The sequence below is a fragment of the Eleginops maclovinus genome, chromosome 10, assembly GCF_036324505.1.
Source record: "Eleginops maclovinus isolate JMC-PN-2008 ecotype Puerto Natales chromosome 10, JC_Emac_rtc_rv5, whole genome shotgun sequence".
NCBI classification, from domain to species: Eukaryota; Metazoa; Chordata; class Actinopteri; order Perciformes; family Eleginopidae; genus Eleginops; species Eleginops maclovinus.
This window is the reverse complement of record NC_086358.1, coordinates 9,914,703-9,938,796: the sequence shown is the minus strand read 5'-3', so window position 1 is coordinate 9,938,796 and position 24,094 is coordinate 9,914,703. Positions and strand designations below refer to the sequence as shown.

At 43.4% G+C, this 24,094-nt stretch overlaps 1 protein-coding gene across 2 annotated transcripts in view; it reads right to left on the bottom strand.

Annotated features, from left to right (window-relative positions):
* Positions 1-24,094, bottom strand: part of adkb (adenosine kinase b) — a 94,861-nt gene that overhangs the window by 42,891 nt on the left and 27,876 nt on the right. For both annotated transcript variants that reach the window (XM_063892596.1, XM_063892597.1), the window contains exons 5-6: positions 12,419-12,591; positions 10,035-10,143 (exon numbers count right to left, since the gene is read on the bottom strand). In XM_063892596.1, the coding sequence (XP_063748666.1) occupies positions 10,035-10,143; positions 12,419-12,591 (282 nt within the window). The remainder of the gene's footprint in view (positions 1-10,034; positions 10,144-12,418; positions 12,592-24,094) is intronic.

The following is a 24,094-nucleotide window of genomic DNA, read 5'->3' as shown; positions in this document are numbered from 1 at the left end:
TTTCTGATATGATTGAAAAATTGCCTTAATGTTTTGTGGCTCCTTAAATAATGTTACGGACAGAATGGCGTCGGAGCAAGGTTAGGGTCCTGAAATATGCTTTGCCGTTACCATGGGTTTTGCACTCATAACCCATGCAGGTGGATTTTCTGTTTACATCGCATAACATTGAATGAATTAAACATGGGGGGTATTAAAACGAATCATGTGAATTCAGAATAAGGACATTTTTTATACCTAAAATCCAGAGTAAAAAGACAATAGAAAACTTCTTATCTGCGCTACTATATTATGTGAAAGAAAAAAATATAGGGTACTCAACCCTCCTATGGTCCACTGAAGTAGTCAAGCCTTTATGGCACAAACTGTACTGCTACCACTCAAAGATGTGACCGGCAGGATTAAGATGTGCTGCTATTGAAGTGAGTGGGCAAAGCCACATTAACTCCACAGTATGTGCATGACAGACAGGAGGGAGGAAATGCTGGCAGATTGTGTTTCATGTACAGTAATTGCAGCAGCTCAAAGAGCTCAGAGGTGAGATTGGAGCATACAATATGACAATGAACAAAGCGTGTCATTGGGCCTGCAGGGAGAGGACTGTCATTAGCCACAGGACGTTGGTGATTGAGTAACACTTTCTTACTGCTGCAGAAGAAAAACAACCGAACGCCTTCAGCAAAATCAATACAGTTTGAGCCGTCAGAATGCAAATAGCGACTGTTCTGGCTGCATGACACGTGATGATGCGCCATTACTCATTCTTGCTCCATTCAATGTCATCATTAGCTTTTACAGTGTCAAATCCGCTCAATAAAGGGCATTATTTCCAAAAGGATAAGCGCTGCATTAATCCTTTTACGCTGCTTTCAGCAGGATAGAGTCCCCCATAGCTTATATTAATGTGCTAGGTGTCAAGAGTGAGATGGCTAATCCTGATAACTCAGGATGTACAGTCAACTTTGCAGATGGCTATCTGCCCTGGACTAGCACTCTTAATAGGCGCAGGAACAGGATGTGCTTTTAAAGCTGCACTTCCCGAACGTCACGTTCAAAGAAAACGATAATTTTCAACGGGGCTTTCTGAACTGAGAAGATAAGCCAGAGAACGGGGGAGGACAAAATAAAAATGATGCTCGCCTCAGAGACGAAAAATAGCTTCCTGATATAGTCCTAGCTCTCTCTTTAAAGCTGACACCTAGAACATACAGTTTATCAATTATACATGAAGCCAGAATCCATCTTCTGTTGGCAGCTTGTTTGGATCCGGCCCGAGCCCTCTGAGTGGTGAAATGTGTCTGGGAGCCCCCATCCCTCCTGTCGCCTTTTTCCACTTGCAGCCTGTCCTTAAATCAATCCCTTTTTAGGTCTGAATGTATTTTTCCTGTAACAAATCTGTCTTGGCAAATGATGTCACATAAGCGGGGAGAATGACAGCCTGATGTCTATGCGGGGAACATCAACCTTGCTCCAGCAGCCTCCTCCCAAGGTGAGTAATCATGCTGAGGAGCGGTGCAGTGTGTGGATGCCAGCCAGAGTCCAAACAAACCCAGAGTCTGTTGCTCAAGATAAACAAACCAATTAGGGGAAAGGCATGTTATTCCTCAGTTGGTGGGATATTTGCTAGATGGAAAATAATCAATGCATTCTTATTTCCACAGGGTGAAGACGAAAAGTCCTGAGCAGAATAAAATCTAGGAGGCGAGGGAGAATAAAATTATTCATTAGAAAAAATAAATAATGGGACCAAACTAGCTACTAGTCATGTAATTAATCCATGCAGGCTCAGTGGAGAGAGGAGAGCACAGAGGGGAAGATTCATCATAGCTTTTCGCCCCTCGCTCCCAGGGATACATGCCCTTCTTGTGTGGATGAGTCAGCTTACATCTTCTGACAATTGTGAGCCAAGGGCTTTGTCAAAAGGAACCACAGTTATTGTTTTGATTGGTTCCCCCTTGTTATGTAGGCAGCCCAAAATGCTTTCAAATGTGATTGCGCCACAGCATCTGAAAATAAGACACGCACATAAAGAACATCAAAAAGGAAGAGGTCTGCTTTTCATTTACCCGAGGACAATCATTTGGCACTCTGGCACTATCCCTGGCCTCTCCCCCACGCTGGAACAAGCTGCCCTATCAGTAATAGCAGTGAGCGGCACCGTTGGCCAGCCAAAGCATTAGACAACTGGGCTCCTGGTGCATGACATTCAAGCTGGCCAATAAGGATGGACATGCTAATCAAAGTGGCTCTGGCCTCGCCATCACAGTGAGGCTGGAGGACTTTGCCCGCTCAGGGTGGATGTGCAGCTGCTCTGGCTGCATTTCCACTCCCTGGCCCCTCAGGGCACAGGCACCAGGCTAACCACTGGCACAACAGTTTAGATGCCGCAGAAAAAAAATGGCGGCGGCTAACAACGCTGCACATGAAAAATAAATCACAGCCAGCTTGTTAGCATGGGAAGGAGAGATGGAAAGAGGAAGAGAGAGACAGAGAGAGGAAGGGGAGGGGGAAAAAAGAACTGGGTTAAGAGATTTAATGTGCTGCTGAAAATCTGACACTCGCCAGAGGTCCAAATGTTCCACCAGAGCAACGGCAGCCCTGCAGGCTAAATCTCTATAAAGCCTCCAAAGCTGCTTACAATATACACTTGAGAAACAATAGATAAGGTCAGAGTACTAGCCGATGTCTGAGTGGGACCATGTATGAAAAATAAACACTTTCCCACTGCATGTGCTTACCCGAACTATCCGAAGCTGCAGTGAAACTATTAGTTTCATAATCAATAAAGATTGATTTCATGAGTAGGGGTTCTACACATCCTCTGGTTACAGCCTTTCAAATGTGATGTTTTGCTGCTTTTCTTTTTTATTATTAATCTTTGTAAATTGAATCTCTTTAGATTGTTGGTCTCCTTAAGCTCTGGGAACTAGTGAAGAATTTTTTGTATGGACCTAACAATTATTGATACAATTGATCAGAGCATTTTCAGATACAGATTTCAAAATGTTTGATACATTTTTAAATTTTTGGGGAAATATGCTATTTTTCTGTTAAGCAGAGAGTTAGATCAGAAGTTTGATATAGTTATTGAATGGAACGCTACAGCCAGGCGATGGTTAGCTTAGCTTAGCTTAAAGACCAGGAAGAGGGGGAAAAAACAAGCACAGGCAAATCTCCCTGTTTTACAAATGTTGTTTGTTAAAATCAGTGTGAACAACAACTTTTTTTTAAACAAGTTGTACTTAGGTGGAGGGCAATTTCTTGCGGGGTGCAAGGACTTCTTGTTAGACTTCTCATTATTGTGTGGTTGCCATGCAACCTGCTTTGACTCCACTCACTGCTCCCAGCCAAAAAAATAGTCCCGCATATAACACCCCATGAAACAACAACTTTTTGTTTTTACACTTTGTTTGTTTCCCATCAGAGAGAGTAGAAGCTTGTGTTGGCTGGCCATTAATCGCAACAAAATTGAGGTGTGATATACTGTAGTGAATATCTTGAGAATTCTAACTAAAATGAATGAATGATCAAATCATTATAACATATTATATTATCCTTACAAGTCATTAGTCTCTTTTGAAAAGGATGATAGAGAAAAATGACCGGCAGTTTACAATGGATCAGGGCCAAACTGGCAGAAGGAAGATATGCACAGGCTTATTACGGACCATAAACAAGCTACAGCAACATAAAAGGGAAAAATGAAACCTTGCAGAAGGAAACGATTGTCAAAGAACAGTGTCCAGCATCTGCTGCACAGAGATGCACATCTGTGATGAGTCTTTGTAGGCCACTTTCAGAAACTGTTAAGCTGACCCGCGTGTTGCAAATGGTTTGTGGCGAGGAAAATATTTTGGCGATATTTATTCAGTCGAGGCTTTATGTTCCTGCGTGATAATTTAACAGCGTCCGACACTTAACTCTACTCACTATCTTTGCCCAGGAGACACACTATCCTAAAGCGTCTGTGGTTTCATCATGTGAATCTTAATCAGATACTTAGCCAGTAGAGCAGGTTTTTACTCTCCCTGGTGAGAGTATCAACACATGGCCATCAGGCACAATTCACAGCCGCAAAGTGGCTATTTATTTTCTGCTCAGCATTACTTGACAAATAATTACTCAGTCTATTCAATTAAGCCATGGAACTCGCACAAATGGCCACAACATCCCAGTATAGGAGCGAAACATTATTCTGCGTTTCACAACTTGGTCTCATGAATAAAAAAGCACACAGCAAGTGCTTTGATGCAGAGGGAGCAAAGGGACAAGGTGATGAAAAAGTAGAAATATCATTAAGTCTGAACTATTTCATCCTTTTTAAAAAGGCAGAGGAAAACAGAGTTGTTGCCAGTGGAGCAGATGCACACAGTAATCCAGGGTGAAAGGACATTTTCCCTGCTGAAGAAGGAAAACTGTTTTTACAAGGTAACGTGGGTGTACAAGGAGAGAGTCACTGCACGCTGGTAGAGTAATATAGACTGCAGCCTGGAATACAGCCAGAGTCCAAAAATGTGCCCCCCCCCCCAAGAGGCAATTACTCAAGATGCAGTGGATTAAAGCATTTTTCCTGTTGTTGTTCAAATTAGGATGCTAGAAATAAAGACTCCTAAAATAAAACCAGCACAGCCCTGCCAACTTTAAAGTATTTCCACACACACACTTCTTACAAAAAAATAAATAAAAAGAATAAATCACAAATACACAAATCTGAACCAGAATAGATGCCTTTTGGTATGATGAGAACTTCTCGTCCATTATAACAAAATAAACTGAACCTTGACATCTTGTACACTTGGTCCAAATCAGTTTGCAAAATATTTGCAATGCCAAAGCACTGAAGATTAAAAAGGGCAACAATCAACAGTTGGGCAAAATAACCAGCTACAAAGTGCCTGTACTTTACTGAAGTATTTGAATGTTACTGCTGATACTTCATACAACTCCACCGTATTTCAAAGTGAATGGCGGTAAGTTTCCCTCAACTTCCAACTCTATTACTAGCATATGATAGTCTCAATAAAATGAGATGCATTGGAACAGACTATGATTGGTTTTTAATGTAGTCTAAGATAGCTTCAACCTATCCCGCTACCATAAAAATCATCAGTATTAACAATATAGTGCATTTATAATGATATAACGATCGTTATACAATCATTAAAAGTACTTTTACATCTGATGCTTTAACTTAAAGGTTGTATGTGCAGAAGAGTGACATTTCTGACTGTTGCATTGTGGGATGATTAGCACAAACACGTTTACATGCCGTGGATAGTACTTATTCCTTCCAATGTTGGAATTATCAGAGTGAGAATATACAGTGTACAATATAGTAAATACAGAGTGATTTCAGAAGAAGCCAGGAGTGTGATTTAAATTTTTTCTATTTCTAACAGAAGAACAAATAATCCCAAACAAATAGTGGCCTGAAGTAAATATTAAATGCAAAACTTGTATTTCTTATTGAGCATTTAGATTGCCGTATTGCTATTTTTACAGAAGCAAAACAGCTGCAATCGTCTTCCCCCTCAAACATCAAGACGTAAAACCAGATCAGGAGTAAGGATAATTGTAAGCAACCTAAATAAATCTCACAGACGGGTGAAAGCCACAGGATGTCTCCGCAGTCAGCACCGTTTGGCCTCTCCACCCTAATTTACCTCGCCCCGCCCACTCAAGCCTGCAGCGCTGTGGGGCTGGCTGCTCCTCCTGCAGGGCCGGGCCAGCCCATACATCCCACTGGCACGGGACGCCCCGCCAAGAGCCAATCACCAAGCCCACACTCCTGACAGCTCATTACCACTCAATTAGGCAGGTGCACCTCCACGCAGAGCCTTCTGACAAATACTGCCCTCCCAGATGCATGTTTAACATTCGGGAGAATTATATAGTGACAGCAAACACTAAACGCCTCACCCTTATCACTTGATTGCCTCAAGATTTAAATCCTATAATTGGCCCAGGCCAGCGGGAGAAAAGAAAAAAAAAAGCCAATAAATATGATGCAGTCGGCTTGTAATTGAACAATTATGAATTCATATTCATAAGATGCTTGCTGGCAATTACAAAATGCCATCTGATTAGACACAATTTGAAATGACATTGTTCCATGCTAAAGACGCTGTGGTGTCAGCCTAATAAAGGGAATACACATCATAGCCGCTGCCTGCCCACCAACATGACCTCCAGAGATGGAGACATGCTGACACAGTGGCTTGCCCGGTGACGGACGGGACTTGGCACCCATCGCTCTTTGTCCCCTAAACCTACTGCTCACACTCACTCGCACAGAAAGAATAACACCAACAAGGGTTGACTTTCAAATTTTAACACCAGTGGGCACAGATTGTGCACATAACAAAACACAAGCTAGGCGAAAAAATGTTGATCCCTTGAGAACAGATTTTAATCAAGATGAAATGATTTACAAATCTATTTAATAAGGCTTGCCAGAAGTCAAACTTGGCATGTAAATGCGGTAGGGATTAAATTTCATCGGCAACCAAGACTGTAACTGATCGCCTGCAGACAAAGGGGGAGCCTGCCAGTTTTTTTCCCCCCCCCTCCACTTCTCTTCCCTCCCTCTTTCTCTCTACAGCCTGCATTTTGCCTCGTGATCCCTTCCTGGCTATGTGGAAGGACAGGGGCAGTGCAGAGTGGTGCAGTACAGAGGAAAGAGAGAAAAAGACAGAAAAGGAGAGGGTGACGGGAGGGAAGAGTTGGAGGCAGAGGAAGGGAGAAAATTTGGAGATAAAGAGCAGTGGTGAGAGGGAGAGTGGAAGGAGAGCAGAGGGTAGAAAAGGACAGAGGAAGAGAGGGAGAGGAAGCTCAAGGTCAGCGTGAGGACAGACCTCTGAGTTGGACAGACACACAGCCGCAGTCACCTCTGTGCTAATCAGCCCTTCGGCTGGCCGATGAGATGTCAGTTAGTTGTGTTTGGAGAAACCTCTCTCTTCACTTTTTAGGCTGCAAATTGCAGGGGCTGGTTGGGCGGAGTAACAATATATATATACACATCTACAATGTGTGTGTGTGCCACTCTGGAGTGTAAGCAGGCTGACTTGCTGCTTGTGGTGCCAGTATTGCGCTTCCCCCCCACCCTGCTTTCGCCCTCCCCTTCGCCTCTTTTCCTTGCATATTATGCTACGGTGACTGAAGCTGAACTCAGCTTTCCCCTGCAGTGAGGGCAAGAATAAAACTGCCAATTAATGCTATATTCAGTGTGCCAGTGTTAACAGTGTGAGGCATTCTATATCAAGTTGCTGCGCTGTTTGAAAAAAAGGTGGGCTAGCTGTTTTCCTCGGGCGTGGCTAACCTCTCGCAGGCTAACAGCGATAGCGCCATTAGCTGAGGGGCGTAAACGAACAGTGTCCACAGCTGTGATCAGGTTTGTGACCCTAACAGCTCTGCAGCTTGTGTCTCATTGGGTGAGTTGTGTGTATGAGGCCAGTTGGCAGAGGCGAGTGTCTCCTCCGTCTATCCTTGGGTTATTTCTGACCATCTGTGCCCAGTCATTAACAGGCCTTTTCACAGTCAATTGTCTTGTTCGTCTCCCCTCTCCTTCATTTCTGCTTCTTGCCCGGTGCATGACCGAGAGATGGACCAAGTGCTTCCTTTTTTTCCCTGAATGTAAATGGCTTAAGTTAGGATAGGCCATTTTATTAGCCGAGGCTAAGGAGAGCTGTGGAGCCATAGGTTAATTCAAAGTGGCATCGAGGAGGATGCATCAAGCAGTGGAGATCAAATTACAGGGCAAAGCGCTCAGTGGTAAGAAAAACAAGCCAGTGGTATGCTGCAGAATGTGTACGTGCATGCTGTGTGTGTTTAGCAGCAAGTGTATGTGTGTCTGGGAGACTGGAGAAAGAGCGGGGGGGATGCAGAGGAGACAGCAAAAGGAGAGGAGGAGGAGGGTGTCCATAGAGGGCCAAGGGGGATGGGAATGGAAGGAAAGAGAGAGTGAAGGGAAGGGGGGTGGGGGGGGGGGGGGGAGAGGCTAACTGGGCCAGCACGCACACATCACCCCCACCAATTAGAGTCACTCATCTCCCCTTTACACAACACATCACCCTCTATTTCTGATGTTTACAATCGTCGGGGAAAGAAATAACTGTAAACATCACTGCAGCAGCAATGGCATTCCACAAAAAAAGAGATATCCTCTGCCTGAAATGCGTTTAGCCATTCCTTCTTCCCCCTCACGCCTTTGTTATTGGTCTTTGTGCAATGATTTGCCTAAGGACCCAGATTTCCTAGCAACAGCCTGCCACCAAACATTTGGCAGGAGTTCAACATTCTCTCTCTTTGTGAGAAATGGCAGTGCTGCCTCCCTGCTCTGCGTCTGCCACCAGCCCCGCCGCTGCTGCTGGATGAGCCAGACTGGCTGCAAGAGCCCTCTAATAATTCTGTTTTCATCCAATCACACCACATAGTAGCAGGCACCTTGAGAGCCTCTGCCAGGAATCATCAATCACCTCTTTAACACACATGCTCTAACAAACACGTGCGAGCTAAATAACATGCAAACATACACACATGCGCGCTTTTTCTGTGATTACATTTACAGATTAGATTGTACAAGCCTGCGAATACCGCCCAGCAGTCGTTTAATAAAAATCAACAAAGCGCATTAATGCACAGCAGAGGTTGGTACAGTGAGAGGCAGAGAGAGTGAAATGTACAATCTGGCTGTAAATTGGGTAAATACATCTGAGTGCTCTCGACAAGGTTAATGGAGAGAGGAGGCCTTAGTGAACACCGGTCTAGACACGCCACACAGTATTAAGTGGGAATAGCTGTGGCTGTGTATCTGGCTAAGTACTTCAGAAGTGCCAATGGGACCCTAATAAAGCGAATGATCCCCCTGTTTTGACAAAGAGGCCCGGGAGGAACGTTGAAAACGACGTTTGAGATTCCGAGCACTGACAAACACCCATTTGTGGCCCTTCTATCCCCCCTCAAATCCCACGGAAGCTTTTCCCTGCGCGCTACACTGTCGGATGTGGGCAAAACCCAACTGCCAATTTGCAGAGGATGTGCCGTGTTTGCTAATGCGAAGCAGAGGCTAAAAATGAGACCACACAAACTCTGGAGGATGGACTGACTGATCTGCTTTCTGGCACAAGCACTGACATTTTTTTTTTTTCTTTTCTGGGAGGGGGTGTTTGTTTCTACCACTGGGCGGCTAATTATGAAACCTCCATCATTATTGGAGTACAGTACACTCATGTTTAAAGTGCTTGTGGGCAACAGAGGTACTATTGTGAATTTCACTTGGGACAATATGCCAAGGAGTACGTAGATGGCCAAGCTGTAACGCTGATTTATGCCGATAATTAACTGCTTATAGACGTGGAATGCAGCGCAATTTCAAGGCTATCATCTTGACTTGAGATCAGAGAAAATGTTGATCTGCCAGAATTAAATGTAATCCCAAACAGTGAAACATGAGCATGGCAGGCCATCCTACTGCAGGAGCTTTAAGTAAAGACATTACCTCAGTGCCTGGAGCTTTTGTGTGTGTGTGTGTGTGTGTGTGTGTGTGTGTGTGTGTGTGTGTGTGTGTGTGTGTGTGTGTGTGTGTGTGTGTGTGTGTGTGTGTGTGTGTGTGTGTGTGTGTGTGTGTCTAAGCTCACATCTGTCCTACTCAATCTGTGTGTGTGTTTTGTCTGTAGGGGGAAGATTGTGTCGGAGGGGGTAAAGCCGAATGAACTTGAATAATCAATTTTCACACTTTCACAGCACCTGTTGGCTTGTCTTCACGTAAAAAAGGAATGAATGAATGCATTACATGTAGAACAATTTCACACTGTGCAGCAGCTCCATGCACAAAGAGGAGGGTAAAATAGGGAGAATGGAGCTGTATTGTCTCAATAGGTAACATAGCTCATTTCACCCGACAAAGGATGAATGGATATATTGACAATGCAGAAGGCGCGCTGAGCCATTTCCTGAATAAAGCCTCTTAACATTTTGTCGTCTTCTGGCAATAGAGTTGGGGAACAGTCATATTGAATGGAGAGGGTCTCACTTACCGCAATATAATAGACCTTGGCTTTCTTCACCAGCTCCCAGTTGCTGTCCAAGTCCAGGTGTTTTTCCTTTTTGTAGCAGTTTGCCGCTGCCAGGTTAGCAACAAGGGACCTGCGGAGACAGACCCCATAAATCTTCCACCTCGCTTATCATCCATCTTAATTTTGTCTCAAAAACATCCCTTAAAAAACATTCGGGGTCCCAGACTTTCCTTTGTTCTTTCACGATATAAAAGGATGATAATAGTTTCTTAGAATGTCTGAACCAAGGTGAAATAAAGTCATCTGGGTGTCTTTATTTATCCTTCTTTAAACATTTTATAAAAAAAGCATTGTTTGGAACATCAAAAAGGAGAGATTGAAATAAGTCATTTTCAAGGCCAACAATGAGCCACAAATTATTCCTATCATCATTTAAAAACTGATCCATTGCTGACATAGGTGGTAAACAACAGAAATGCATTACTAAATGAACACTTGAGTTGAGCAGTGAGTGGTGGGAGCTGGAAGTGAAGCAGGTGGCATTATCTTAACATAGCTCATTAGCCAGTCCTCGTGTGCTGTCGCTTTATGAGCGGCCATCAAAATGAGTGCAACCATCATCGCTACTTAGGGGAAAACTGTTAGGTGTCCATATGACAGGTGGGTTCTGCTCCGGGAAAAAAGGACGGTGCTTTGCACGGTGAGAAAACGCTGCTCACCACGGTTAGCGTCAAAGTGAAGAGTAACAGTGTGCTAAGTTGATCAGAGTGTGATGACGACGGCTATATGACAGCAGGATTAGGACTGCACTTGACCCGAGCTGCGGTAATGGACTCAAAGGTTGGAACGAGCATGACAGACAAAATGAATGTGTCTAACTGAGCACAGCGCTGTAAAATAACAGCTAGAACCAATCATCTTATTTCTATAAAAACGAAAAACTGACACACAATAAGCTATATTCTATATTGTATTCAGTCCCTCAAGGAAAGTTGCAAATCATGTTATAGAAAACTCAAAGTATAGGAATTCATTAAAGAATTTAAACAAGCATCAATCTCCATAATGATACTTCTTTGTAACTATGGTGACAGGGCCTTTATTTCCCCACAACTAGTCTTGCAAGGCTTTGTATCCTGAAACCAAAATCAATGTAATCAATGTTACAGAAACTACACCAGTTTTATTCATACTCATACTATTCATACAACTATCCATTTGCTTCTTTGAGCGTGTGGGTTGTGTTTAATGGCAAAGTAGAAAGCATAAAGATTACTTTACAGAATCAATTCAGTGGAAACGAGTTGAAAAGAAAGAAAGACCATCCAATGTTTGGTAACAAACTGGAAAGACAAGTGACAATGGTCACAAAAGGCAAAATGTGTTATTGTAGGATCAAAAAGGTAAATATCCTGGAGTGACTGATTTATTGTAAATGTGATTATATCTGTAAGAACTGAAACACATTTTTTTATAAGGTCTAAAATGTGATTATGTAAAAGGTACCTACAGTGGCTTCACAGATTGGAACTCAGATAGTCAGACTGAGTAGGAGAGGTTTCATTCTTTGAAGACTTGCACTAATCAAAGCCTGGGGGCTGTGACATACTGGCTCCCAATCCTTCAAAGCCATCACCCTTCCAATCTGGCCCTGCTGCCCGACCTTTCGTCTGGCCTCCTGAGCTGTCTGTTAAACACCTGTAAGAAATATTACAGGGCTCGTCTCCCTGAGCACAGCACCTGACCTTTTCAGGTGTCAGAGCCACATCAAACAAGCTCACTAAGGCCATTCAGCAAGGCCCGCTCCCGGGGCGGTGGAGGTCCAGCTGATGACTGACTGACAACTCCAGTATCAGCGGATGAAGGGATGCAGTTGTGGGGGAGTGTTTAGAGAAGGAGGTTATTGATCCACACCTGGTCTATCATGAAGTGGAGCCCTTGCTGTTTGTGATATCAGCGTGTGTGTGTGTGTGTGTGTGTGTGTGTGTGTGTGTGTGTGTGTGTGTGTGTGTGTGTGTGTGTGTGTGAGCAGGCTTTAACCTCTGCTGTCTCAGACGTGCTGATGGTGATGCTAGCTTGAGAGTCGCCAGAGATGCTAAAGCCCCTTTTACAGCCGAAAAGGCTGACAGGTGAGAGCTGGGATAGCCCAGCCATCTCTAACACATTGCTACTGTCAGCCTATAGATGGATGACAACCCACTGGGGCGGCAGAGACTGAGTGGGGGCCTGGAAAAACACACTCAAGCTGTTCTTTTTCCTTTTGATGTGTGAGCTGAGCTATGATTCCCTGTTATGACTTCCAGCCCAGAGGAATCAACTGCCTGCCTGAGGATGTAAAAATGAACCAGAATGACGAGGAGCTAGAGGGTCGTTTCTCGGTCAGAGGTTAGTGAAAGGTGGCTAACCTATTATCCCCAGTGATGCAGGCGGCACAGGTACCGGTCGGCTCCTCGTTTTGTTCATAGTAATGTGCGTCGACGTGGGCTTCTTCGGCCTTCTTCTTTAGGATCTCCCCAAAGCGGTCGTTACCAATGCACCCGAAGAAAGTAGCCACCTTGTGGGGTTCCTGGATCATCCACTAGGAAAGAGAAAATAAAAAAACAGCAGTTACAGTGGGCTCAGTTTACAAAATATAAGTCTGTTTGAAGGGTCAAGTTCAGCTAAGGCAGATGGCATACAAACTGTAGCTTCACAGCAAACATACTGCTTGTGATATATGAGGGCTGCGAGCTGTCGTAAACAACCCAAGACCAATTCCACTGCACATAGAGGCGCCATTCTCATCCAAGCGCTCCCGCATCCATGTGTGCTAAAAACAGTCTCATCTCCTTATTTACACAAACCCCATAATTCAAGGCTTCATCCTACTTATGCAAACACAGACGGTGTGTGTCTGAAAGAGTGTATATCTGTTACCACAGGACACTTCCTGAACTGTCTGCCTTTTTTTTGGTCTGATGTACTCAGTGACTTTTACCTGATGAGAGGAGGGGGTGGGGGCGGGGGGCGGGGGGTGGCACTGCTCAAATTCTACAGCGCTCAGGTTTAACCTCCAAAGATTTATTGACGTACAGTACGTGCTGCTGTTTGCTCATTTTATTGCAGCCTCCTGTTTTGTTGCTGACGGGGGCCCCTAGTGAATGAGATGTTGCTGCTTTTGGGGATGACCTGTATATGTGTGAAATTAATCATTTCACACGACCAAATAGCATCTTGGAGGGGGAAAAAAATGCATTTTCATCACCCATCCGGAGATGCCATCCCCTGTTATTTTGCGCTTTAACTAGTTTGTGGAAAAAGTGAACAATCCAATAAAAAGAAAAAGTCTACATTGAAAAAACGAATTGCTTTACGCAAGGGTCAGGTGTGATTTCAAATCAAGGATGCCAATTTACAAACATACCAGACCTTGTGGATTTTCTTTGGTAAAAAATAAATCATAAAAATGTCTTTGCTTGATTTTTTAATCCTTTAGTTTTTTGATGAAAAATTAATAATTTCTCTAAGGTGACATTATCCCCAATTGCAATTTTGTAAGACAAGCAGTTAAAAATCTAAAAGGTATTAAAGTGATGAGACAAAAAAGTATGTTTAGTTCAGCAGTTGCTGTAACCAGCTTGTATATGCTTATAAATAAATGATTAGGTCATTTTGTATTTAAAAGTTAATTGATTTTCTGGCAATTGACTAATAAATTACTTTGTTAATGTTTTAGCTCTAGTGCCAACAAATTGTACAGTAATAATGCGACATAAGCCAGCTGTATTTTGGCCCATGAGTAGGCCCTGCCACGTGTCATCTTGAGTCATGGCTCAGTCATTTCAGCTGTGCACCCCCCTCCTCCCTCCCCACCTGGCTGAAATACACAAACACGCACGTGCGAATCCACAGCGAAAGCCGACAGAAGCAAGCTCTTCTTCCCTAACCTCTTGCTGCAGGCACCTCACACTTATCAAGGTCGCTGGCTCGGGTACACGTCAAGTCCTATCTGATTTTCTCTTCGTCGTGATGAGCTCCGAATCCAAGGTTAGGAGCTGCGGGCTGTAAATAATGACAGCGCGGCCCCTCCATTTGCAGGCCTCTCAGGTGGGAATAGAGAGGGCCACTAAGGGCCCCCGTCCCTCTGATGACAGCATGGTGAATCACAGTAGAGCGACCTCGGAACCATACCCCCCCCCACCCTCCACCACCTCCATCTGAACCCTCCTGCATCCTCCACCTCCTCTTCCTCTCTGCCTCTGACCGTCGGCTGTACTCTCGCTGCCAGCTCAGCTTGTCATTTTACAGGGTCATTAAGAGACACACATACACACTAACATGTGCATGAGTACACAGTACACCCACACAGGGAAAAGGCTGACACACACACACACACCTCTCTGTGGTGCCACAGCGTCAAAACGCCCTCCCTTCCTGAAAAACCCACCCCTGCCTTAACCAGAAGCTGCTCTACTCCAATAAACACAAAGCAGCAAATAGATAAGAAGAAAATGTCTTCATTATGAGCGTGTAAAAAATATATCTTGAAGGGATTTTTTTTTCCTTTTTCTCCTCTGTGGTGCACAGGAGCGGGGAGTTATATCAATTCATTTTCATCCCTGCTACCCTGCAGACAATCCCTCTCCATTCCCAGATTACGTGAGATAATACCTCCATTATGACAAAAGCGCTATTCGCGGGGTCGCCGAGAGGTCAACCAACCCTGCGCTGGGTATTCATGCTTAGTCACATCCCAATTATACCGCAGTGGCAGAGGCAGAAATTGGCAAATGTACATCAAGGCGCTTCATTACTGAGGGCCGCTCCACTGAAATTAAGCCGCAGATGAGACTGAGTGAGATTTGCCCCCAGGCGGCATGTTAAAGAGAGAGAGGAGGAGGAGGATGGGAAGGAAAAGGGAAGCTGAAGTAACAGATTTTTCTGAAGGTGCTGAGAGCGTGTATCTTGCACAGCAGCTCATGTATATTTACTTAACTAGGGAGAACGCCGGTCCCCAGAGATTAATAAATTCCCATGATACACCACAGCATCATATCTCTAGGTACGTTTAGATACGGAAGGGAAACCTAATATAAACAAGCGGGAAAAAAATATCCCTGAAAAGCAAGGGGGTAAGATGCTGCAAAGGCGTACTCGCTAAAGGCAAAGTGATAAGTATACATTATGTTAAGTGGAGAATAAGTCTGGTGTCTCTTTCTGTTTGACTTCCATTTACCCGAATAATCTCACCCACACACCCACATGCCCGCCCGACACTGGCCCCAGGGCCCCTAGATAGCTATTAATTATGACATCTCATGGTTGCAAGGAGCCCCACTTGGGGAGCTGACCTAGGCCCGCTCCTCAACATCCAGCAGCTGCCACTCTTCACTACAGAGGCAGCCGCTCCGCGTGGCAGCTTCCAGGAGGGCAATTACACAGCCCAGATGAGATGAGGCGGCTGAATGTTTGGGACTTGAGCGCTCAGACCGCCATTAGCACTATAAGCTATTACATTCCCTCTTCCACTTTCTTTCCTCTCCCTTCTGGAGTCTCCCCTACTCGCTTGCTGCTGTATATTGATGAAGTGGTAATGGGACTTCTAGTTAGATATTCCTCCTGTAAAAACATTGTCTTGTTTCTAGCCTCCCTCAGGGGTCAATGTATTCTCTCCGAGTTGCTGGGAATCATTTCTGCTCTATTAATGATGCAATTCCGATGCAATTCAGATCTACTGAAGACGCTGCACAGTGGGCTTCTGTGGAGAGTTGATAGATGATACTGTGTTATCCCGCAGTTCGACAACAAAGCGGCGCCTTCTGCACATCACCAGGAAGCTGGTTGGCCGTAACTTCAGTTTCCACACTCTCACACTGCTCGGTTCATCTTTAAAACAAGGACAGCCGAGAAGTCTCAATTCTCCACGCTTCACCTCACCAGCGGGGTCCTCTTGAGAAGAACATGTCCGTGCCTAATGATGGTCACATTAATTATAGGCTTATCAACCCGGATAAAATTCAATAGGGCTATTTATAGAGGACTAAAATAGCTTAAGGCGAGGGTGCTGCACGGCAGGGTGGCCTGTAACAGCCTCCTCTAACTGCCCAGCGTGTCTTTTAGAGCCAGAGGTGGAGGATGATACTGTGTTTCTTTTTACTGTGCAGTTAAAACAACTAGCAAACATCTGTCCATCAGGACCTGTCATAGCGAGCGCTTTCATATAAAGCACGGTGGAGCAGAGGGCCCTCACCACAAGCGCTGACATTGATGAGGTCTGGCAGCTTCCATTAAATCAGTCTTTCCCGTAAAGTGCAGTGCATCAAAGCAACCGGCCGGAGGATTTTTCACTCAATCAGGTAACACAGTAGCCCCCACCATGAGCGCCATACTCCCTGTCCTCTCAGGGGCTGGAGCCTTCTGGTCAATAACTCCAATCAGTTCAATTTCATGCACAGTTAGCCGTGTTGGGGTGCTAGGGCACCGCTCGCATCGGGGTTGCATATGTTGTTGTCGCTGTTGTTGTTTTTCTTTAATTTGTTCTCTTCCCTGGGAGGGTTGATAAGTGGGGTGGGGACCTGTACTGTGTAAAAGTGGAGACTAGCCAGGGCTAGCATGCTTGTTTTAACCCTGCCTCACCACAGCGGGCTCCCTGCCAAGCCATTAAAAGTCTCTGTGCTCTGCTTCAGTGACACAGCTAAAAGAATAGAGAGCAGGCGAGAGGGAGAGCTGTAAATGATCAACACGATAATGAGCTGATTATCAGTCAAAGGCATGGATAAGCTCTCTCTCCAGTAATTTCCTTTCAGATCAGTCAACCACATTCTCCTCTCTGCAATCAACACTCAAAGGGAAGGCATAGCATGAAGCCCGATGGGAATCCGGCCCAATATCAGCTTCAAATATCCAGATCATCGTTGTCTTCTGATCAGCGCTTGGCTCATCCCTTGCTGACACACCAGCATGGTGGGAAGGCTTGTGTATCATTACTCAAGTCTCCTTTTATAATGGTTGTTTCACAGTTGTCATGCAGCTTTAGACTCTGGCTGCAGGACAATGTGAAACTGACTGAAGCTTTTATGATATTTAAATGTACTGTGCAATCTGCATATGTTGGATAATGACTCATTTCCTTTTGTTGTACTTAAGAATTAGACTTTATAATGAACTACAACTGTGGTTTAAAGGATCCAATCTAAGATTCCCATGAAATGGGGAGTTGAACTTATTAGAAAACTGTTTCTTCATAGAAATCAATAACATTGCAGTGATGACCTTTTGTCGCACGAGTAGGCATGACTAAGAAAACCATCCCAACCTGATCTTTATATCCCATTGGTTTACACTTTGATCCTTCACCGTGCTATACCGTGCCACATTTATAATGAGAATTAAATCAATTCTATGTGTAATGTTCACAGGATCTGTTGAGGTACTGTAAGAAAAAGTGACAATGAGATGCATGTGGTTTGTCTACCTTACAGGAAGCAGAGGCAGGCAACGTGTCATCACGTGAACAAAATGTATTCCTTTACTTTTACATACCACTTTTTTGCACAAGTAAAAATCAAGAAAAATGCATTTCCGGTGATTATAGCACAACTTTCTATTATTTTGTATGCTCTATTTACAAATATGCATGAACACAGGTCCAATGACGTATGCCTTCCTTTTATTTTTGTATTATTTTATCCTCAAATTGAATATATGCATGTAAACAGTAGTACTGATAAATGTCTACCTATTATTTGATAATGTAGCCAATGTGTCATGAAGAGCAATAACAAGTGAGTCACTCTGTATATGGAACGCACTGTACAGGCATGTTTAAAACCCAGAAAATAACAAAAGAGAAAGATGCTACAAGTGAAAAGGAAATACACATTCTGTCCATACTTGACACTGGTACACCACCCCAGGGAAGCGGTGCTAGACACCACAAAACACCAAAAACAAACGTAGGCAGCTTGTATGTCCCTGTACACACGTGTATGTCACACACAGGGCAGCGGGCGGGAAGAGACAGCTCCCAGCAACATCCCGCCATGATAAGTATCTAACTCTTGCTGACGCCCTGACACACTCCATAGGTTCTGATGTTAAACATGACAAGAATGTCCCAGACAGAATGTCTGCAGCCTCTTCAGAGAGCTATCAAAGGGCAAGTTCAGTGAGCACACAAAATAAACCTTCCCACCACACACACCTCCTATAACACATCTCACTGCAGCATCTTCGCACTGCATAGGAATCAGGGATGTGTCGCTTTTCCCCAGGCGGCAAGTTTATCTAAAAAGGAAACACCTGATTTTTTTTTTCTTCTTCTTGGCGCCTTTTCATTCCCTGCCTCCCTTGTTAAACACACAACCTTGATTTTGTTTCTGTTGCCCGGGAGGGGTGAATTATTTACAGGATAAACAAGGTGATGTTCTTTCAGTCAGTCAGAGCCAAACTCCCCTATCGCAGCAGCAAAGCGGCAGACGGGTTTACCTGGCAGGCATGAGGGGCTGAGCTAGGATACAGGACCCGGAGAGCAGCTTGAATGGTGGGCTATACATTGATACCTTTGTGAGAGAAAATGCCTCCACACCAGATTCATGGGCTGGGAGTCCCAGACTACCGGGTTGTCCTATTTATCGGAGACAATGGCGGCTATAAAAGCACATGAGCTGATTTACAGAGTGCATGGAGTGAGGGTGGGGGTGTTATTAAGTGATCATAAAGTGGCGTTTGTGTTTGCGGGGGTTGTTTCAATCCAAGGTTCAGGCAGAGAGATGATGAGGGACCTTTGTAGATAAAGCCTCTAATCCTGTCTGTGGGCTCCAGCTGGTGTGGCAGGGCAGGGGGGGGGGGGGAGCTGTGCTCGGCCCATGCACAGGTGAATCAGTTTTGCCACTCCACCTCCATCCTGTATGCAGTATGGTGGATTGTCACGGTGCTTTGATCTCATGACGGTGGCAACCCATTCCCCCTCCCCCCTTCACCTTGTGGATACGGTGACAGTGTGGGTTTTACCGAAGAAGGTTTTTTTTAAACATACGCCAAATGACAGCCCCGGTTGAGGGCTTAGCACAGGTCAAGCCTGTCTAAATTCAATGTGGCGGTGCGGAAAATTCACTTCATAACATTAGCTGCTGGGAGGAAGTGGGCTCTAATGATTGTTATGACTGCACTTATTTCATGTAATTTACCATCAGCTGAATTATGATCAAAAACATTAACGAAAACTGTCCATCCCAGACATTATTAACACTAATCTCGCAGTTTATACATTAACGGGTCACTGACACACTTATATATTGTTGAGCAGTAATTTAGACGTATATAAAGTAGGTCCCTGAATGTAAGCAGCTTATAAAACGACGTAAATGGTGATTATATATCATTATTTTAGCTCTTGTTTTCTTCACATTCATCAGAAGAAAAAAAAACAGACAGAACAGCTGTGCTCCCAGTTTGACCTCTGACCCTGTCTGCACGTTCCCTGTGAACCTATTCACATTTAACACACTGGTTTACTTTGAAAGGGACACAATGGGAGGATATGATTCGGCCCTTGGCTCATATCGAAAAAACAACATTCCTAATGTCTTTACGCACTGTAGCAAGATCCCACTTATCATATTACTCATGCCTTTGTGTCCTTTTCTGCAGGCAAAGAGGTTTCTCTTCATGTGACCAGCTGGAAATATCAGTGATGAGCTTCTCCGCTTACTAAGCGCGCCGGTGTAAAGGCAGTTTGTGTGCAGATTCTGTGGCCGGCTGGCTGCACAGGTAAGCAGAAAATAGCTCTTAGCTCCAACCTGACCTTGAGAAGGATGCCATTCAATCAGTGAGCTCACTGCAGTAAAGGCTCTATCATTGCACTAATAGACTGAATCTTCCTCTCTGCCCGATCATGGACAATGCATGGATGCCTTCTTCCTGCTCGCCAAGTTAAAGGGCCAATTTATTCGATAAATTAAACAGAGAAAATAAGCCATGATGAAAGAAATACTGCTGCTGGGCGTGTATGGATTGAACTTGTGTTACAGTCTGCACACCTAATTTAATTTTCAGTTTATAGACATAACAGAATACGATGACGGCAATTGACAAAACAGTTAAAATGCAAGAATGAACAGACTGTGCTTCTGTGCTCATTGCCAAGAACACACATCAGAGGTGGAGAGAGTGTGAGGCGCACTCCTTATCTACACCCCATCCTCCAGCTGGAAGCAGACAGAGTCAACGTAATAAGGAGGAGATTTCAGAACAGTTGCTCGCTTTGAACTTTGAGGTGGCACGATCAAATTCTACCTTATCAACTGGCAGCTTAAACAAGTTGTGTTATTTTTCTGACGGCTTGCAGAGGGAGGTAGAGGGGGGGGGGGGGGGAGCTGGAACCGTCATAACTACTGGCTGATGCAGTGCATCGTGACAAACAACGGTGGAAAACTTGGGATTTATTGCTCTGATAACCTTCCAGATTCCTTCGGCTGGTGCTGTATGCCAGACAAGTCTGACAGAGTTATGCATCATTAATCCCCATGAACACTGCCAGTGATAAATAATGCTACGCGTCCCTATGAAAAATAAGGCAGTTATTACCAAACCATAAAGAATGGTATTCGTATCATCACTTCAAGCGGATAATAACGTGGAGATACAATGTTTCAAGGATTCAAAAGCGCACTCATGGTGACAGTGAGCTGTATATTTCTGCTCTCGTCAACGAGCTGTTGGAAAAAGAACTCCCAATAAATAACAGCACTTGAGCAGAGTAAATCAAAGATCTTTATATCCGAGCCATACTGCCTGCAATGCTGAACAGACACTTAAGCTATCAGATAGCATTTAGTGCACAATAAACCAGAGTAAATAATGACTTGGCTCCATCTTTGCAATCACCACTATGAGTAGAAACAGATAGCAGGTAATCAGTTAGTATACAACACAAACAAAGTGTGTCTAGCAACTTGTTGCTCCAAGTTTAACACAAAGAGCAGCTTATTAAACTCATCTGATCATTTCTCAAGGCTCAGACTTGAATCCAGTCCAATAAACATAGTAATACTATATCCCCTACAGGTGTAAATTCTTGGTGGTTGAGCAGTGCAAAGAGAAACTAAAAGGAACTCCGTTTGATACGGAGATGTTTCCAGCACCAGATGCTGTGGGGCCCTCACTTGTGAGAAGCCAGGCGAAGATCACTTACTTTCCTATTGAGAGTTGGAACATAAATTCAAACTCGGCTATAAATCAAATATAAATGTTCAGCTCCCCTCACTTTCCTGGGAACGGCTGCAATAACAATGTCACTCGACTCTGCCTGGTTACCATTAATGCTCTGGATTCCATCCATGCTAATGATTTGGTGCTGTGTCCTGTACATTTTACAAATCCCACCGAAAAAGGAGGGAAATATTACTGACCTATTTTACGCTTTGCAGGTTAAGAGAACGAAACTAGGGTCTGTGACAGATGCTCTTTACATATAGTATTTCCCAACCCTCTCAAAATGGATTCTCCTTGCCAGATATAACACCCTGCGTGCCAATAATGTTAATACACCGAAACTCTGCGGCTGCAACTTTCACATTTCTAGACAGCAATGTTTCTGAGCCAGAAAAGAGGACAATGCACTCCAGTTAAATCTAACTTGAGTGAAAAATGTGATTTCTATTTAGATATTGTTCTGCGTGCCAAGAAGCCTCCCCCTCTGCCAAAAAAACAAATTTGATCTCATTCGGTCTATTTTTTCCATGAAATCACGGTCTCATAATAATCTTTAAAAAGCTGATCGTGGGCCAAATCTGATTCACCCAACTTCCATCTGCACTGCACTGGATATTTACTGGAATGGTCACCAATCACCATCTGAGCTGTCTTACCTAGACATATACAGTCTAGCATCAGAATCAAATTCATCCTGTATTTGTTTCACACATTGTAAACAGACTTCTTGATTCCAGTGAAACCATAACTCTACTGTGTAGCACACGGAGCTCATTCTGGTTACAGAGACTGTTTAGAGAGAGCCATTCTTTGTGAAGCACACTTTACTTTAAAAAGAAAACCAATTTCAGTGCAGCACCTGCACCCTTGTGCCCTGTTGGCTTTGGTGAAGCAGATTCAATGAGTTTTCAGCCAACACTACAAGGCTGTGTGCCTGCAAGAATGTGCACTGACAGAAGGCTTTTAGAGAAGAATCAAGGTCACCACTACAATAACACGGCACAGAGGATCTGCTCAGAGTCAGGGGAAATGCTGTGTCTCTCACACACCCTTGAAATGGAAACCAATGAGTGCAAAAGGATACCAAGTTCAATAAACTTAACTTCACTTTGTTACCCCTGCAGAAAGACTAAATAAGCAGCTAAGAATTTTCATATGGTATTATACACTTCAGAATAAACCATCTGTGTGTATCAGAAAATCCATCACTGCAACATCAACTACACCCATAAGGCTAATAGTTGTGGCTTCTAATCCTCACAGCATGGATATATTGTTAGTATAATAATGCCACAGGCTAATTGCAGACATGCTAGTCTCTTTCGGGGGTACAGTATACAGCAGCATGTAAAGAGCAAAAAAATATATTTAAAGAACAGAAATTACCTTAAGTTTAATAAACAATTATTAGATATAAAAGATATTGTACTGTTTATTCTAATTTATATAATACAACAATTTAAATAAAATACAATAGCCAGATTTGAATTAAATGCATATCAATTTCAGCCGGTAATCATCTCTCATTTTGGTGCAGAATGTTTTGCAGTATATCTCAAAGTTGGTCGAAGAGCCAGGGAACAAGTAATCAGGGTTTGGTGCATATCCAGGAACTTATTTATGGACTTCTTAAAAGGATAAGTCTTTTTACTTATCTATGGTCCAAATCCAAAGTCCATTGGTTCCTAATAAAGAGGCAAACTTAAATAAAACAGCCAATTGGTACATCAAGTTGCACATATTACTCAATTAGGAGCACATTTTTGGGGGTCTATTTTTTAGTACAGTACACATAGGATACCCTAGTAATTATATTTACTGCAGCAGGGAAATGTTTGTGGTTTGTGAACATGTTTTTGGACAACTACGAGGAAATTATAACACATATTATACTTTGGAAAATAAGGGATTACCAGTTAACAGGACTAGTTTGTTGTTTCTTTGGCATTTGATGACAATGAGAGAAAAACACGCCAATTTCATCCATTACTATTAAAAGACTTGAACATTCTGTCCATTTTCTTATAGTCAATGTGGATGCTGAATCAGATGCAGATTAAATGTAACATTTTAAATGTATTAAACATGTAGGCTGTAATTAAAATTACATTTCATTATATATTTTGTGAGAGAGAATGTGCAGCCTTGGGAGAGCAAGTGTTTGTTTGTTTTAATTGTAACAAACACGAAAACAGAGGTGTGAACTGAACTTAATGATGTAGTTTTCCACATTGTATTGGACTTCATTATTATTATTTATATGTTTTTCATTTTGTATGCCTTATTTACCAAGACAAAGTGCCAAGAACAATTTATCATGATCTCACAAAGCATCCCGTCAGGTATCATATTTTCTCGTGTCACAGTTTGAAGTCACTGTACGTACTGTCAGTATGCATGCACGTCTAAAGATCTTTTACAATTATTGTTAATGATGGGAAAGCCCCAGCAAGCTTCTTTATAAAAAGGTTGTCAGAGAAATCGCTGCCAGCTGCCAGCCACAGGAATTCAGAAATGCCAAACCAGCACTTTGTGATTGGCATAAGGAAGTTACACCCACTTTGTAATAATATGTTTCTCTTTGGTGCGTTGCCAAATGGGCTGCTGCCAATGTAGACATGACAGAGTGATCAGATCGTTCTGTATAAAAACGTCTAGCTGGGGAAAACCATTATTATTTGTCTCAGGTCAGGGTTAGGTTGCTGTAAAGCTCATAAATATAAAAGAGATGTAACTTATAGAACAAAATATGAATGAAAAGGCTTTAATTATAGCTATTTGCCTTTACATTTCACACAGTATTCGACAAGGTCATAATGCCATGGCACAAAGGCTTAATGTTAATTCTTAACAAGAGTTACCGCATGTTTTTTTAAATGACAAAATTA